Here is a 17224-nt window from a genome sequence, read left to right as displayed (position 1 = left end):
AAAACCAAACACCGACTTGCTGCTGCTGCTGCTGCTGCTGCCGCTGCCGCTGCTGCTGCTGCTGCCGCTGCCGCTGCTGCTGCTGCTGCCGCTGCCGCTGCTGCTGCTGCTGCTGCCGCTGTCATAGTTGAACTTGTGGCGCCGCTCATGAAATATTAACGCGAGTGCATCTGCAGTTTGAGTGTATGTATAGATCAAGTGGGCGGGGCGGTGAGCACTCCCCCCCCCCCCCCTCCCTCGGCCCCTCCCCACCCCACCTGGCACGTGGAATATTAATCACCTGAGCAACGAGCTAAAGTGCCCGTTAAAGAAGGAAAAAAGGGAGCAGGAACCTGTAGCCCGCTGCCTCTCTCCTCTACTGGCTCTCACCACTGACTGACACCTTGAAGCTGCGGACCGCTGCTGCTGCTGCTGCTGCTGCAGGATGACCGAGAGCCTCATGCGTGAGTGCGTGCGTGCGTGCGTGAACGTGCGATATAAGGCTGCGCGCGCGCGTGTGTGAAGGTGCGGGTGCGCAGCGTGAGAGAGAGAGAGAGAGAAAAAAACAAAACTCGAAGACGCGCCGAGCGGAGCCAGTCGCCTCCTCCTGCTCCTCCTGCTGCTCCTCCTCTTCATCAGCATCATCGCGCGCGCAAAAAAAAAAAAAAAAAAAACACAAACCCGCAGACGATGGCATGTCAGCGGCTGCAGCCACCTGATGGGTCCGCGTGAGACCATGGGCGCGGGACTTGTGGATTCAGCCAGCGGGAGCAGCACGCGCCTCGCCGGGGGAAATCGTTGCCTGCGCGCGGCGACACCCGCGCGGTCACCTCCAGCCTGAGGTTCCAGCCGCCGAGCGAGCAGCACCAGCACCAGCACCGCTGAGCCGAACCACTCGCTGAGGAGCAACAACCTCCACATCCTCTATTATTTATTTTTATTTTTATTTTATTTTATTTTATTTTATTTGCGTAAGTCCGTGTGTTAAAGATGGATTTAGTTGCCCTTCAAGTCTAGAAGCGAGCCAGCCAGCCAGCCAGCGCGGTTCTGAAATCCCCGTGGGAGCCGTGAAGATGGCCCGCCTGCTTGTTTTGGTCAACTCGGTGGTCCTGTTGCTCTTTGGCAGCGACATGTTCCTGGTGGGAGCCAGTAAGTAGTGTGCACACACTTACACACAGCCCACCAGAGTCTCTCTCTCTCTCACACACACACACACTCCCACACACACACACACACACACACACACACACACAGCAATTAAGCTGCTGTGCACTTTGGAAGAGTTAAAAATAGAGCCTCGGTCCTCCGCACCTGCAGGGCTGAGTTAGTTAGACAGCATCTTGACTGATAATAACGGTGATAACTGTGTGACTTGCGGGGGTTCTAACACTCATCGTCAGCTTCAGTGATGATACAAAGCGGGACGAATCGTGTTGAGTTGATAAATTACAAGCTTATTTTCCATCAAATCATCTTCAGGTTGAAAGCTCTTGAGGACCTGGCTCACCCTGATTCTAATCTAAATGTCCCATCACCCCCATTAAAGCAAACGGTGCAGGGGAATTAACAAGAGTTTGACATTGCTCCCATGGCTTTAAAGGCTTTAGGTGTTAAAATGTTATAAGCTGTATCTCCTGATCTATATCATAGACACAGACCGAATAAAAGGCTCTTGCAAAAAAAAAAAATGCAAATATAATGCAGTTAACTTCAGAGAAACAATTTAAATGTTCTTCTTCTTTTTTAAACAAAGCAATATGCATATTTTTCATTAGTATTATGTACTATCATCCCATCACAATCTCCAGGTTGTGTTGTCTCTCCTCCTGCCTCTATCTTCTGCAGACAGAGAGAGAGAGAGAGAGAAAAACTATATCTCTCTGTGTTGTTTCTTTTACATCAACCTCTTCTTTCCCTTCTCCTGCCTCTCGGGGGTGGGGGGGGGCTGATTCCTGCATTTTGATATCTCCTAGCAGAGTATCACACGGCCGCCTCGGTGCTGTTTGTGTGTGTTGTGCTCGTGCGCAGCGCTGACATGTGAAGCGTGAGAGGGGAGGCTCGTCCTCTCCGTCTCACAGGGGTGCGAGCGTGCACGCTGCCGGGAGGCGTCACAGTAATGAACACGGCTGTCATGAATAGGAGTCCGGCCGCTGCGCTCAGCCCCCTTTCACTGTAAATGAGAGTAAATGAGAATAAATGGGGGACAAGGGAGAGAGGGGGGGGGGGGGGGGGGGGGGTGCTATATTTGTGCCGTCCCTGCGAGACGATATTAGATTCACACGGCGTCGCAGGATTCAGGCGGTGGGTCTGAATTAATTGTAAGACTCTTTTTTTGTGCCCCCGATGCTGGAGCTTGTTAATGGGAATTCCAGCTGAGCAGAAAATAGCAGGAGCTGCATCTTCATTCCTCGGTTCTTTGGTATACACAAGATTTTAATGGCTGTTTTGAAAGTGAAATTAAGGTGATGTAAAGTTGGATGGGGAATAGGAGCACACTGTTGAGTTGTTTGTTTCTTGAGTCAGAGGGAGAGAGAGGGAGTGAGAGAGAGAGAGAGAGAGAGAGAGAGAGAGAGAGAGAGAGAGAGAGAGAGAGAGAGAGAGAGAGAGAGAGAGAATGCTCATTCATTAAGACTTAAAGGTTGCGTTGTGTTCAAACAGCAGGAAAAACAACATGCATGCTAAAAAAAAAAAGGATCAAACCTTGGAGAAACTGACTTTCTTCTGAGATGAAGGCGTATAAAATTTACATAGGTTACATGATTCATGATACTACCTGTTGAAGTGGAATATGGAATATTCCTGTTGAATGGGAATATGGAAAACCCCTGGCTATATTTACATTGACTACACACACACACACACACACACACACACACACACACACACGCACACACACTCCTACAGCGCCACGTACAGTTCGCGAACGTGATTCTTTCTCCTCTCCAGCTCCCTGGATTTATTGGATTGATTTTGTAGCGCCGGGTCGGGCCGGCGTCGCTCAAATTGGCAATCGGCTGCTCATAAACCTGCCGTCACCTTCCTGACAAGCAGACAGCGTCGTCGTGTTGCAGCGACGCCCGTCACCGGCAGCACCGCTGTCATGATTTAATCTGTTCTTCACGCGTCGCGGCACTCGACGGAGATGCAGAGATAAAAATAAATAAATGAATTTTTATTTTGGTTGATCGGGGAGCAAATACTGTGTCGAGTGTTTGGTTCTTTTAAATAATAATTAGAAGCTCCTCGTATGCAGCTATAGGTTAAAAATCACCCTGCTTCCACTCAAGCGCGCATGATCCTCTTTATAGATGCACGGCGATGATGAAGCCATTTAAGCGAAGCGCAGCTGGAGAGCCTCAAGGTTGGCCCGGTGATTACATTAACCTCAGACTGGCACCTGGTCCCATACGGTCCCTCAGACCGTGGGATGGAGGACTGCAGAGACAGAGGGCGGGCCGTGGAGACGTATGGGAGAGAGCACAGGAGTCTGTGCAGGGTAAAACGTGCACTCGAGTTATGAGGCAAAAAGATTTACATTTTGACCGTCGGGGTCCCAAAAGTCAAAGGCCGAGTCCCCGCAGAGTCTCAGAGAGTCTTAGAGTTTGTAGTAACAGTGATCATTTTTCAAAAAGTATTTTTTTTTTTGTGCACATTTTTGCAAATGAAGTCTGTGGGGAGTCTGAGGAGTTCTTAATTGCTGGGTGTCATGCAGCGTGTGCCGTCTGAAGGACGTGTTGTTGTTTGCTGGTTGATGGTGTCTTAATTATCTCGTCGTCCTCCTCCGCATTACGGCCTGCTAACGCCCTCGTTCTCTGTCAGCGCCGGCTTGAATTTTTAATTCAGACTAATGCTATTAGGCGATGCCCTCTGGTAAGATTCAGGGGCCGTTTCAGCACCGCAGTGAAGCGGACAGCTCCCTGCCCTCCCCCCGATCCCCTCATCGTGGTGGTGGAAGGAGGAAGAGCTTTGGCCTTTTGGTCCACATGCAAACAGAGTTGAAGGGTCAGTGACACGGCAGCTTTTGGAAAAGTCCCTCCAGGATGTGGATTTTCAAGAGACTCGACAGACTGTGTGCCGACAACAGCACAAAATAGGTGCGTGACCCCCCCACCCCTCGCCTGACCAACCTCATGTTTTATGTGCATTCGGTTTTTGCGACTTTACCTCCTGAAGCAACAACAGGTAAATGTCAGACAGAAACAAACTACTTAGTTTCGACCTTTTCTGGCAGGACAGAAATAGATTCACTCTCCTGGACTGAGGACGACGGGCAGAGTCATGACATTTCATCGCTTTTCATTCACCCTTGATTCCCATTGAATATTCAGCCGTGCTGCTGTTGCTGTTGCTGACCCCTTTTTTCAATAATGTCCCGGTTCTACTTGCCTCACACTCAGGGGTTATTAGCCCGACCTCTTGTATCGATGTGCACTTGACACTTGACTGCATTGTATTTGTGGTTGCGTGTTAGTGAAATCACATAATTATGACCGGGAAAAAAAAGAGTTGTTATTCGTTTGAAACTACAAATAAAACAACAAACATACGCCTGAGAGCTCCAGATTTCAAAGCGCAGCTGTCTGAACACTGACTGGGCGAGACGTCAATACTCGAGGTTCGCTTTGTGAGCTATTGCAATTACTTGAGAGATGTTGGTGAATATGTTATGTCCCAAGGGACTCGGGCATTATCACCATTAGGCAGAGATTACTTTTCAAACCGCCACTGAAACACTGAACCAGAGCAGCAATTAGGCCTGAAATATGATCCATAAAACGGAGTCCGCCGCCTTAATTACAAAGCCTTTCTCCGCAGCAGCCGGATGAATGGGACTCATATCGCGCTGCCGAGGTGCTTAATCACAGTTTGGAACGGGCTAAAACACTCGTAGCATGAGCCCAGCTTTTATTTTTCCGCGCGTGAGCGGCTGCTGCGCGTCTGTCATTCTGTCCGTTCCGTTCCAACAGCTGCGGCGAAGCTCGAGCGACTTCCGACAGCGACAAAAAAAAAACAAAAAAAAAAACGATGCTACCTGCACGCGCAGATTTACCCCGGGCCTGTCAGGATTCTTCAGTAAGGCGCTAACGCTAAGAGGGAAGGGCAGCTATCACATATCGTTCCAAGTGCTTCCCAGAAGCAGCAGCAGCTCCTCGAACACAGCGGAGCGAACGACAAGCCATCTGTCAAAGCGTCTTCACCGTGAAGCCGGCAGGTGAGGCCACCGCGCCTCATTTCTAGATTAAGCCGTTGGGTCTCTGCTGATTTTACGATGTCACATCCAATATGTTTAGCCGTAAACAAACACTTTCAATCAACACTCTGGCCCGCCGACGCCGTGGATATACAGTACACGCGGCCGTGAGCGACCAATCTTATCAAACGCACGGCATCAGACACCTGCAGGACGGACCATGCAATTCTGCACCGCAAGCAAATATGGAGGACAAAAAATCAAAAAAAAAAATTACGACGACACGGGTCGTAATTTCTTTACGGGGGAGTGTCGGGGGACGGTTCCGTCATCCCCTCCGCGTGCTTTTACCCCCCCCCCCCCGCCTCCTCACCCCACTACTCTCCCCGGCGCACTCTGCTTTGATGAGGAGCAGCTGATGCGTGCGGCTCAGGCTGTTTACGCAGTGATTCATGTTGGCCGAGCGCCCACGTCCAGTGAGCGAGGGCCTCGGCCACGCAGACCCACGGCCGCTTGCTTCCAAGTCCCGCCAAAGCCGTTTTAAAATCGTTCCAGTCTGTAAAGCAGGACGGGGGTCAAGTGCTAACAACGGGCCGCCGACCAAATCCATTCAGCCAAACAAGACAGAAACAAACTGGGCTTTTTATTTCAACAGCAATTTTTTTTTACTTTCTTTCCTGACTTGTTGGTAAAAATAATATGTGAAACAAACAACAGAGTGGCAAAGACCTGCTCCACCTCTTTAATAACTTTTAAAAATATCCTTGGGGCATCTTTAAAAATCAATATCATGATCTTCTATAAGAATATAGAAGAATTGTTGATGGTCAAATTTGTGACAATCAAAGATTTTTAATTGCATCTGTTAGTCTTGCGTCGTCTAGTTCAGTGTATCCTGCCAGTCCAGACGGGTTACAAAGACTCAGGGCTTTTCGTTTGGGCAGCTAAAATCCCGTGATGTCCACAGCGAGACTGGATGAATGACTCCAGTCCGTCAGCGCCGACCGAGCCGGCCATTATGCAAGATGCTGATGGCTCCGATACTGGCGGAGACAATCGCGGGGAAGCGGCAGTGATTAAAAAGCACAAGGACGGGCGGAACATTATCATCAAGATTTATACGAGGAATCCGTCGGCGGTGCTCGCTAAAAAGTCAAGGACGGTGCAGGACGAGGCAGGCGCGACTCGGCCTCGCCGTTAACCTGCTGCACCCCGAGCGGCCACGGCCTCGGTCTCCATAAAACACCCTCGGCAAGCACGTTCTCCTGCTGCCCCTCCGTCTCCACGCCTGCCTCTCGCCCTGTAGTCACGGAGGCCGAGGGTGAGATCTCCAGACCCCCCTCCCTACCTCCCTCCCTCCCTCCCACCCCTCCCACCCCCACCTCCTCCTTCACGGAGAACACGGAGAGAGAACATCACATTTTTTTTGTGTGTGCACGTGTTCCCTCAGGATGAAAGAGGCAGAAAGAGTGGGGAGACGGGAGGAGCGGAGGAGGGAGATAAGAGGGCAGCGAGATAAGAGCGAAGGGATGTGAAAAGGGGAAGTTGACGCTGCCTCCGAGTCTCAAGACGGCTTTTGTTTTCTGGTTTTATTTTTGGGGTGGCAGCGTCCTTGAGCAGCTCTCTCTCTCTCTCTCTCTCTCTCTCTCTCTCTCTCTCTCTCTCTCTCTCTCTCTCTCTCTCTCTCTCTCTCTCTCTCTCTCTCTCTCTCTCTCTCTCTCTCTCTCTCTCTCTCTTTATTATTAATTATTATGCCAAGGTGAAAATCATTTCCAACAAATGAGGCAGATTTCGTCTAGACTGAATTCATCATGTCCAAGGCGAAACCAACAAAAAGCTGCTCATAAAAGCCGCAGAACATGACAATCTAATAGCTTCCAGAGTGCAACACCCTCACAGTCTCATGGCTCTCCATCACAATAATAAAATCCAAGGGATAAACCTCAATCCACTGCAGAACCACAACAGCGCCACCTATAGTTCCTCTCCCCCCCTCGACTGTCCCTCAGTCTTGCTTTCTGGGCTTTTTACTCTCAAACCTCCCAACTGTGAGTCCAGCCAAGAGCAACCAAAGCATGACAGATGGCTGCAGAGTGACTGGTTGGAAGCTGGACCAGAGACGGATGGTCACTTCAGAAGGTGTCAGTGTGACAGACGACTCTAGAGACGAGGAGGAGGTTCATTTGAACCATTGACCACTTTGCAGCTGAACTGTTTGGCCAGAGGACGGCAATGTGTCAGGACAATAATCTGCAGGAAACATCCTCAGATCTTGTTGACCAGTGTGCTTTTTTTCTTTAATCCCTCAGCTGAAATTTGAAGTGATTTTTAGTCGACCTTTGATGGTTTCTTCTATGCAGAAACCATCAAAAACATCAGCCACGACCAAAGCATCTCCATCTGGATTCTATCAAGCTGCTCGTCATTCTGGAGCTGTACAATAACATGGACAAGGACTTTTTTTTAGTGGAAGTATCGATTGTATCATCAGCCAGAGTCCAAGACATCAGAGGTCTGGTCAAATAGCCAACGAACCAAAAATTCTCAGTGAACCCAGAAACTTTTATCCTGTAGCATCACAAAGACACTGGAACCCATGACAACGTAAAAACACAAAGTTGTGCAGCTGCTCAGAGGCGACTGATCCAAAGACAACAAAAAAAAAAAAAAGAGTTAATTCACCGCGGTGATGACGAGACTCGAGTCGTTTGCTGTTAATCACGACCAGCACCTGTTCCGTGGCCGAGGCGCCAAAAACTTTGCAGAAGCGACAGCGCGGCGGCCGCAGATGGTGAGGTTGATCAAATATCCAGAGAGATTAACGGACCCGCTGCGTCTCTCTGTTCCCGCTCTCCTCCAGACCGACCGCCGGCTCCCGTCAACGTGTCCGTCACGCACCTGCGCTCCGACTCGGCCACCGTGTCCTGGGAGGTCCCAGAGGGCGACATCATCATCGGCTTCTCCATCCTGCAACAGGTACCGTTCGTCACTTCCTGTTTACGATACGTTTCCCAGCAGGTTAAAGTTCAGCATTGTGAGATGGCGAAAAATAACTGGGAGGGGGTGTGAGTCATCGTTGGCAGAGATCCTGAGTTTGCTCAGCAGGAGCTCCGGGTTGAATGAAGTAGTGGCAAAGTACTGGAGATTGGTCTTGGTCTCTGACTCAGAGGCAGTTTTTACTGGGTCTTGTCTTGGTCTCGGACTGGGCGGACTGGGGATTTTTGATCCAGACCAGTCAAGACTCAGCCAACACTGTAATAACACGATAATAATGGAATCCAGCTGCTGTTTTACGCTCTGTTTGTGACACCCTGAGTGACACAGCCCCCTTATTCCTGTCTGGGCTCCATCTCAATACTCTCTGGTCTTGATAATGTCTTGGTCTGGGTTGGTGCCGTCTTGACTACAACACTAGAATGAAGAATCTGGGTATTTATTCTGAACCGCCGCCTCTAAGCTTTGCTTAGCATGCAGAGAGGCTGACCGAGTCTCATTCAGAGTCCCGTCCCTGCCTCCCAGTCGGTGGTGGCGGGATATGGAACCCGGCGCCGGGAGACAACGAGGCCGCCGCTCCACTGCACACACGACCGTGCGATGCTGCCAAATAGCATTTATTTTTTTAGCTTTTTTTGGGGGGGATGAGAAGATTAAAAAGACTCCTCGTAGGGAGGCCAATTAATGGTAACGCTGAGTGACGGAGAGCCGCGTCCCGCTGCCACCGAGTTTACAGGAAAATTGCGTCTGAAGAAAACGATGCGGTCACTTAATTTGGCTGATGGGGGGAATAAGTGCCAATCGTTTTTCTTTTTTAGTAGCAGCAGCAGCAGCAGCAGCAGCAGCAGCAGCAGCAGCAGCAGCGGCTTATTTCACTAATATCCTCAAGTATATGATGGTTCACTGTGGTGCTGGAGTTTGCTGTCAGTAGTTTTCATGTTTTCCTGTTACGCGAAATGAAATGAAATTGAATCAGTTTTGAACGTCAAAACTTAATAACAGGAAGAGCAAAAGAACAGCAGTAACGGCTCATCTGCTCTTCTCTTGAGGAGATTTGGCTTAAAAAAGCAGCTAATTGTCATTTTGTGCTGCAGCCAAACAGGTCTTTTTTTTGAGAGAGAGATGAACGAGGGAACAAGGAAAAAAAAGCATCTGAAGCCACGTGAAGGACAAACTGAGCAGCCAGCTGGACTAATGAAAGGACGATGGGAAGATATCGGAATTTTAGAGATTCTGTTCCGAGGTCAAAGACAAACGAAAAAACAAAACAAAAAACAGATCATTATTTTCACAGTTTCCAATTGAACAAGCTGTGAAGACAGATCCCAATGTTGGCTGCACACTGGGCTCTTCACTTTAAAAAAAAATAAAATAAATGTCAGAGGGTGAGTCAGCATGACTCCCACCGTGAAAAAAATAACCAAAAAGACATTTATGAACCGGAGTGAAGGACAGTTGACTAAACCCGTGTTGCCCTGCCGCCCCCTCCAGAGACAGGAAGGACACACGCAGCGCTTCATCCGCGAGGTCAACACCACCAGCCGCTCCTGCGTCCTCTGGGACCTGGAAGAGGAGACCGACTACATCATCCAGGTCCAGTCCATCGGCCTGTACGGCGAGAGCCAGGCCAGCAAGAAGGTCCACTTCCGCACCCTGAAGAAGTCGGACCGCTTCCCCTCCAACAGCTCCAACCAGGGTGGGTTTCCTCACAGTGCAGGGGAGCTGCAGCAGTTATCTGGTTATCAGTGGGAGGTTGCCCAGGATGATCGACTGACCTTTCAGCTTCCAGATAATATTTGGTGGCGCTTTAATTGAATCGCCTCAAACTCCGGCTATCAGTCTTAGTTTAGGAGTCCGTCATCGACTGTTTGCCAGAACGCTGCACCGTGTGGTGAAATTAAAGGCCCAGGCCCTCCTGGGCCTTTAATTTCACTCTGTTATGTAATAAAGACGCTTTGCTTTTAGCTCCACGGCTGCAGGCTGCAGCCGCAGGGCCTTTAACCCGAGGCACACGCACAGAGGCTGGCCATTACTCCTCCTCCTCTCCCTCCATCAAGCCTCTCCGGGGCTGCCGAGTGCTTTTAAAGCACTCGCTCACAGCCTCTCGTGTCTGCAAACGGAGGCGGGAGGGGTCCGGGGGTCCGCCGAGGTTTGAATTTCTTCCTAGAAACCGATTCATTATCGAGCGGCTCTGCGAGCGTGGCTGCAGGCGACCTCCTCGGAATTTATGCAACTCTACATCGCCGCGTGGCACCTAATCAGGATTCCGACGGTCACCCCGGAACCGCAGGACTCCACAGTGCGGGTCCGTGAACCGAAGGAGGGAAAAGGAAAATCACTTTTCAGAGTCTCTGAATCAGTAATGGAGATGAGAAGAGACTCATTCTGTCAGTCATTTCAGGAAGTTATTTCACTTCCGTCTTTTAAGCTCGTTTCCCTTTCCTCCTCACATCGTCGGAGCAGTATCTCCACTCGGGTCGGCGAGCCACTCAGGAAGTGACCCCGGCTCTTGTGTTTCTTCTTAAGCTACGGTTGAGAGGGAGCGGATTTGCCTCACACAGTGCTGAATGTGAAGGGGTGGAGGGGCGCCGGGGGAAGGGGTGGAGGGTTGGCGATGACTCGCCACTTCCTAAAGAGTCTTGGAAAGGATTCAGCTCGCCGCATTAATCAGGATTTGAAGGCTTCCGTCCGACTCGTCCAAGTGGGTCAGAAAAACAGCCGCGTCCAGCGCGAGCTCGGCCTCCGCGGCGCCAGTCAGCGCCAGCTCTCCACAAATCTGAAAGGCCGACTTCTCCTGCCTCACTTTCAACTTCCAATCACATTCCATTCATCTCATTTAACGGCCGCCAAATTTTACTGCACGGTCATTCTTTTTCTGTTTACTGGGCTTTTTTGAAACCAGCAGGCGAGCCGACACACCCCAGCAAGTGATAAATGATCCAAGAAGATGAATATTTACACTTTTAACTAATTGACTCTATGCGTGTGATGGGAAATGACACCACAGCCGCAGTTTTCTTTTCAGCTCAGGGAAAAATGTTCCAAAAGAAAGTAAAGCCTCGTGTGATCTCCATAAAGCTTCACGCACCTAAACTGGACATCCCCCCCTAACCCCCCCTAACCCCCCCACCCCACCCCACCCAGTAACTAGTAGCTGGCCCTTGTTCCCAACAAGCCCTTTAAGTAAGGCTGCAGCATCACAGAGGCACTTAGAAGCTCCTTATGTTGGAGCCAAGTGGCTTCTGTGAAGCTAAATTGATTTGCGGTTTCATGCAGGCCCAGAGACACGCTTCACCGCTGATCAATAATGTCCCTTTTTTAAAATGCAATTTTCTTTTGCTAATGTTATTACATACGGGGGCATACTCCAGTTAGTGTATAGCATGTATCTGCCAAGATGCAGTATCCATCATACAGAGTATTTCCTGGCAAGACGCTTGCCGACAATGTGCACTTTACTTGGATTATCTTTTTTTTATATATACCAGCGTCTCCATTTGAATTACAAGAGCTGCAAGGAAAGCCTTTAATCCCAGAGCATATATATATGCTCCTCCTCCACGTGTTGTGCCGCATATGAGCTCCACGATCCGATATGTTGAAGGCGGCACAAGCATTGAATTCACACAAGATCAGAAATTGACAGAGGTGTATAGATATATAACACCTCTATATGTACATAGAGGTATCATCAGCATAGCACAAGACTGGACTTTCTGAAAAAAAAACAAAAAAAACAAGCAACATCAATTATTAAGCCAGGCGACATTTCACTCCACATACACCGGCGCTGTGCCTCTGGAGCATCAGTGGAGGTTGTAAAAATTCATCCTTTTTTTTTTTTTGCGGGGAAACGCTAATGGGACACTAAAAACGAGCTAGCAGAAGTTGGCGGCTAAATTCCAAACACAGTGAAATCCTGGTGTGTTTTTTTTTTTTGGTTCTTCCTCCACGTGAAGCTGTTGTCAAAGACTGAAGCCGGTTTTATAATTGGTGTGTTGTTGGCGACGGCCGGCGGTGTTGCAGGAGGCTCTTTGTTATGACGTCCATAGTTTGACAACACTGCGCCGGCCGGGAAAAGGCTCTGGTGGCGCCCCTGTCGATACACATTCATTATTAAAGGTCCCATATTATACCAATTTTCTGATGTTTATTTTTTTGTCCCCCCCTCCCCCCGACTCCAGTGGAGCAGCGCTGCATGATTAATTATTAAAAAAAAAAAAAATTCTCTTTCATTTTATCCCTCGGTTTGCAGCCTCGGTGCTCTGTTGGGAGGCAGGAAGAACGCCCGGCCGTGGGTGTGAGGTGTCAGCATCCCTTTGTGATGTCACAGAGGGCTGATTTCCACAGCAGTGTGTTTTGGTGCAGAGTGGAGGAAGCAGACCGGAGGCACTGACAGACGAGGAGCACTTGCGACCGTCTGAGAACATGACGGCACAAAAACAACGTGTGCCAGTTGCTCAAATTAGCGCACGCTGGTTGTGTCGCTTCAAACGAGAATTTCTTTTCCTCCGACGCACAAACACCCGGAGCAGTCGGACCTACGATGAGTCCCCTCAGACACAATTACCACGCGTTACTCCGAGGAAAACAAAGCCTCCTCCTTCTGAGTCAGACTCCTGCACGGCTTCCCCGACAACAAAAAAAAACTAGAAATTCTTCATCCTCCGACTTCAGATCAGCTGTGACAGGATTACATAACTTTGCAGACTTGAAACGAGTTTTGTCGGGATGTTGTGCTTCAACAGCTCTGCAGCGTTTGTGTGCTGTTCTCTGTTAAAAAAAAAAAATTGCATTCCAGCGGGTGAATCGCGTGCGGATCGTTTCAGATCGAGCGATCGCTGCTGTTTTTCCCGCAACTGCCAAAAATCCTCCAACAGATTATCTGACAAAAGAGTGTGAAGGGTTTTGTCGTGTAAATTTGGCATCGCACACGACAACTACTTCCGCAAATCCATTCGACTCATGCAGGACAGATGAGCAAATCCCAGCCGAGAGATAAACATATATAAAAGGGGGATTTGCTGTTAAATCTTGATTTTAGCTGCTTCCTGTTCAACAATGCAGGTGTTTTCAGCTCCCCACCTTGTAAACATGCTGCACAATCTAATCTATTTCCAGTGGAAGGAAGCAGACTGAGCTTCCTGCACCCTCAGAGTTGCTGATTATTAAATCTCTATCTTGCTTTTGGCGTTTGTATTTGTTTCAAACAAAAGCAAGGCAGGCGAGACAACAGGATGGCTAAAGAAAATTGCTCCGTTTCAGAAACGCACACACGGCGATGATAGATTACACAACGTCTCTTCTCCAACTAGACCGCAGCAGCCGTGCTGCGTCTTTATCTTCCCGCCGACACGTTTTGCAGCTTCCCAGGCCGGCAACGGGGAACTCGGCCGCCAGCAGAACGCTGAAAACCGATTCGCTATCACACAAGGACGCAGCACAACACACACCGATAAGGTCAACCGTGTACGACGCAGCTGCAGCAGGAGGTGGCGTTCAGGTTCACCATCGAAATCAACCTCCTTTCAATGAATCATCCGATTATCTCAGAGACAAGATTAAATAGCAAAATAAAACCAACATTGCTTCTGATGTGCTGCCATCGTCCCGAGGGCGGATCCTCCAGTCTTTACTGAGACACGTGACCTTTGATATGAGGGAGCCGGCGGCGGCATATTGCTGTGTGGGTTGGGTTTGAACAGAAGAACTGAAGAGGGATTAATGAAGTGAGGGGGAACAACTTGCTGGAGCGCCGACCTGAGACCCGACCTGGCATTTCAGAGGAACGTGCAGCCTGATATCAGCTCTGGTCGGCTGGTGGTTGAAGCTCAGAGTGGGAACAGGCGGCAGGTCGTGACAGCAGCGTCTCATCAAGAGGGTTTTTTTTTTTGTTAAATAGTCCCAGCATGTGCAGATTTTTTTTTTGTAGTTCTACTTTTCATCATCTTCGGCGTTTCCTGAATCTTTTAGATTTAGAAGTTACGTTAAGTTATGTTACGTAAAGTTTGACTAGGCTAGGCTAGGCTAAGCTAAGCTAAGTTAAGTTAATCTTTGCAACTGGCAGAACTTCCTGGTTTGGTCACAATTAAAAAGGAAATTGATTGGTCGTAGAATCCTGCGGGCTACTGAAAATACTTCTGGAATCAAATTTGAGCCATGTGAGGTCACAGATTTAGGCGGTCATTTAATTCTCCACGGGGCGCGACCCACAACTGGGCTCTGCTCCTCGGTCATTTAGAAGGCAAATCAAAAAAAAAGTTTCCCGACGGTAGAAGATTTACTGCCAAAGGGGAATTGTTACTGCAAAAGACGTAATCTACCAAACAAGTTACACAAGAAGTCGAGAAGCGGAAGTTCGCACACTGGAACGAGCGATCGTTCGCATGCATGGAATCGCGCCGGTGAAAAACAAAGCAATAATCATTTCGGGGGGGAAAGGATATTGCCACGCAAACAGCCCTCATCCAACTCCTCAACCACCAGATTTATAATGTCTACCAATTTGCAGCGGAGCACTGCTGGGTGATTTGTGGCGGCATTAAAACGGCTCCCGTCCTCATCCACGATCCAGCGCGCTACAACCGCGCAAAGGCAAAAATATATATATATTCTAATTGACCCCACTCCTCACTCAGTCATCATATACAGACTGGCTGAGTGTTTTTTGCCGGCTGCAGCTTCTTGACAACGTGATTCACTAAAAGGAGCAATCGGGAAGAGTGGCGCTCTGGACGGCTTCCACGCCGGCGGGAAAGAGATAGTTTGGACCAGCGAGTGGAAACGAGCCGCGTGGTCGATCCAATAAAGGAGGCTGCAGGCTGCCGGGGGTTGATGGACGGCGGCCCCGATGCCTTCGACCGTGTCTGACCACCACAGTCTCTCGGTGGAAGAGGGAAGAGGTGCAAGGGAGAGAGAAAGAAAGAAGGAATTGCAGTTTTACCGTTTTCTACACGTCGCGCTCCCCTGATTTATCACCAAAAAAAAAACGGCTTTTATCAGCTCATTAGTTCAGTCTGTTGGAGGCTTCTTAGCTTTTAGACACTTGAAGCTTTTTACACAATTAGCATGACCTGCTAATGTGAGTTTTGATGGTGCATTTTACAATGAGAGTCTGGTCTGTTTTCTGGCCCTAGACGACCCCACGGTGCAGGGCCTCGACAAGTCCCGCCACCTGCAGACGGGGGAGATGATCATCATCGTGGTGGTCTTGGTCATGTGGGCAGGTAAGGTGGTGTAATTATGTCGTTTTCCATTAAGGAGACAAAAAAACTGCTCAATACAAAAGATTGCGGATCCGGAGCGCTGATTAGAATTGACTGTTTCACCCTGAATGCTGCAAAAAAAAACAAAAAAACATAAAGCAAAACATTCAAACAAACGTAGAATAAAATCGCAGTGGTTGTTCAACTACAACAACCTCAGCATCAACAGCAGCTGAGAAGCTAACAAGACGCTGATGATAAAAACTAGAATCTCAAAGATTGACGTTTCACATTTGAACCTCATTTATTCATTATTAGTTACACCTCTGGTTTGTTCTGCTGGCCACACTGCTACTTGCATCTCTGGGCCTTTGCAATCCGCACCACCCATTGATTATTTAAAGGTTATTAAAAGGCTGAGTGGGAATCCAATGACGCCTGATATCAATAAATAAAACTCTGCAAGCCGTTACCGGTAAATGGACGGCGGTAAAATCCTGCCCAATAAGCTGAAAGATAATTGGACTCTCCCCCGGGGGGAGCCGCGATGTCTCTGTGTTAACGCCTGACGTCAGCCCCGGCGGTAGGGAGCGACGGGGCCGAGACGTTTCACACACTAGATTATCTTGTAAGCGCCATCGATACATCGACGGCCGGATCAATAGAGCGCTTATCGACGGCGGCACTGACGGGATCCCAGCGAGAGTCAGTCAGAGTCACAGAGCGGAGCGATAAAGTGCAAACAACAACCTCCACAACTCGGACCGTTTTAATTCTTTGAGGTTGTATTTTTTTTTTCTTTGGGGGGGGGGGGGTTGTTGTTAGAATTGCGCAAAAACCTAAGGGAATATCGGAATAAAAAACTGGTAATGGAGAGAAAAATAGAACAACCATTCTTGACAACAAACCAACGTAAACAAACAAAGGCAAACGTACGGCTTATGCGCTTCACACCATTCAATGGGAACACCTGCAAATTGCAATTGTACTTTGTCGAAATTTTTTGAAATATCGCTTCTATTTTGCGAAGAACTGTCATGGAAACGCAGCGTCAGGCTTGATTTTACGGTTTTCCCCCTGAGAGCCGCTCTGCTGTCTGCCATCCCGCTCAGAGTTCAAAGGCAGCGCACCGGTTAATGAAGAGCTAAAACATTGGAAATAAATATGACAGGATGCCAGAAGTAGGCGCTCCCACCCCCGAGTGCCGCACTGAGATGTTCAGTGATACTAATGAGAGAAACCGAAGCAGCACGTAGGCTGCAGGGAGTGGGAGTAGATTAAAAAAAAAAAAAACGTTCATGTTGTCACGTGGCCTATTTTTTTTTTTTTTTTACCTGTATTGGTAAATCTCTGTTGGCCTCTGTCTATTAAATGTATTATATTCTAAAAAGAAACCCAAAAAAAACAGTTAACTAGTGTATTTGAACAATGAAATGGGCATCTTGTCTGAATGTAGAAATGAGAGTCTTTCTACTTTAGATTTGACTCCCTTTCGAAACAGGAACAAAGCATCAGTTTTTGGCAGGAAGCTAAAACTGAGAATGAAAAAAACAAGTAAAAGAGAAAAACTAAAATGTTCTATGATCGGAGACCATTGATCATTTCATGACAAATTCAGCCCCACAGTGCGATCCGCTGCTACAGCCAATCACCACAGCGGGGGGGGGGCACACAGTCTCAGGTGCTCCTTGTGTCCTTGAATGTGTCCTTGAACCCAAAACAACACGGCAGTTATTCAGGAGGACGATTCGGTTGTTCAATGCTTGTTCTGTGCCTGTTTGAAAGGAATTTGAAGATATTTGAGTGCAGCTCGCTGCCTTTAAAAACGCGGGTGCAGCTCTGCTCTGTGCTGATG

The 17224-nt window shown here is 48.7% G+C and overlaps 1 protein-coding gene across 1 annotated transcript; it reads left to right on the top strand.

Moving 5' to 3' along the window:
* Positions 1 to 568: 568 nt before the first annotated feature.
* Positions 569 to 15390, top strand: fndc4a (fibronectin type III domain containing 4a; the record flags this gene model as incomplete). Its single annotated transcript, XM_076044614.1, has 4 exons — positions 569 to 1128; positions 8031 to 8146; positions 9656 to 9860; positions 15301 to 15390. Coding segments are annotated over exons 1-4 (487 nt in total), but the record flags the coding sequence as incomplete, so codon positions are not given.
* Positions 15391 to 17224: the final 1834 nt, after the last annotated feature.

Source organism: Nelusetta ayraudi, unplaced genomic scaffold, assembly GCF_046127955.1.
Source record: "Nelusetta ayraudi isolate G7.1 ecotype Tasmania unplaced genomic scaffold, CSIRO-AGI_Nayr_v1 ptg000082l, whole genome shotgun sequence".
Taxonomy (NCBI): Eukaryota; Metazoa; Chordata; class Actinopteri; order Tetraodontiformes; family Monacanthidae; genus Nelusetta; species Nelusetta ayraudi.
Note: the sequence above shows the minus strand (reverse complement) of the source record. Positions and strands in the feature narration are given on the sequence as shown.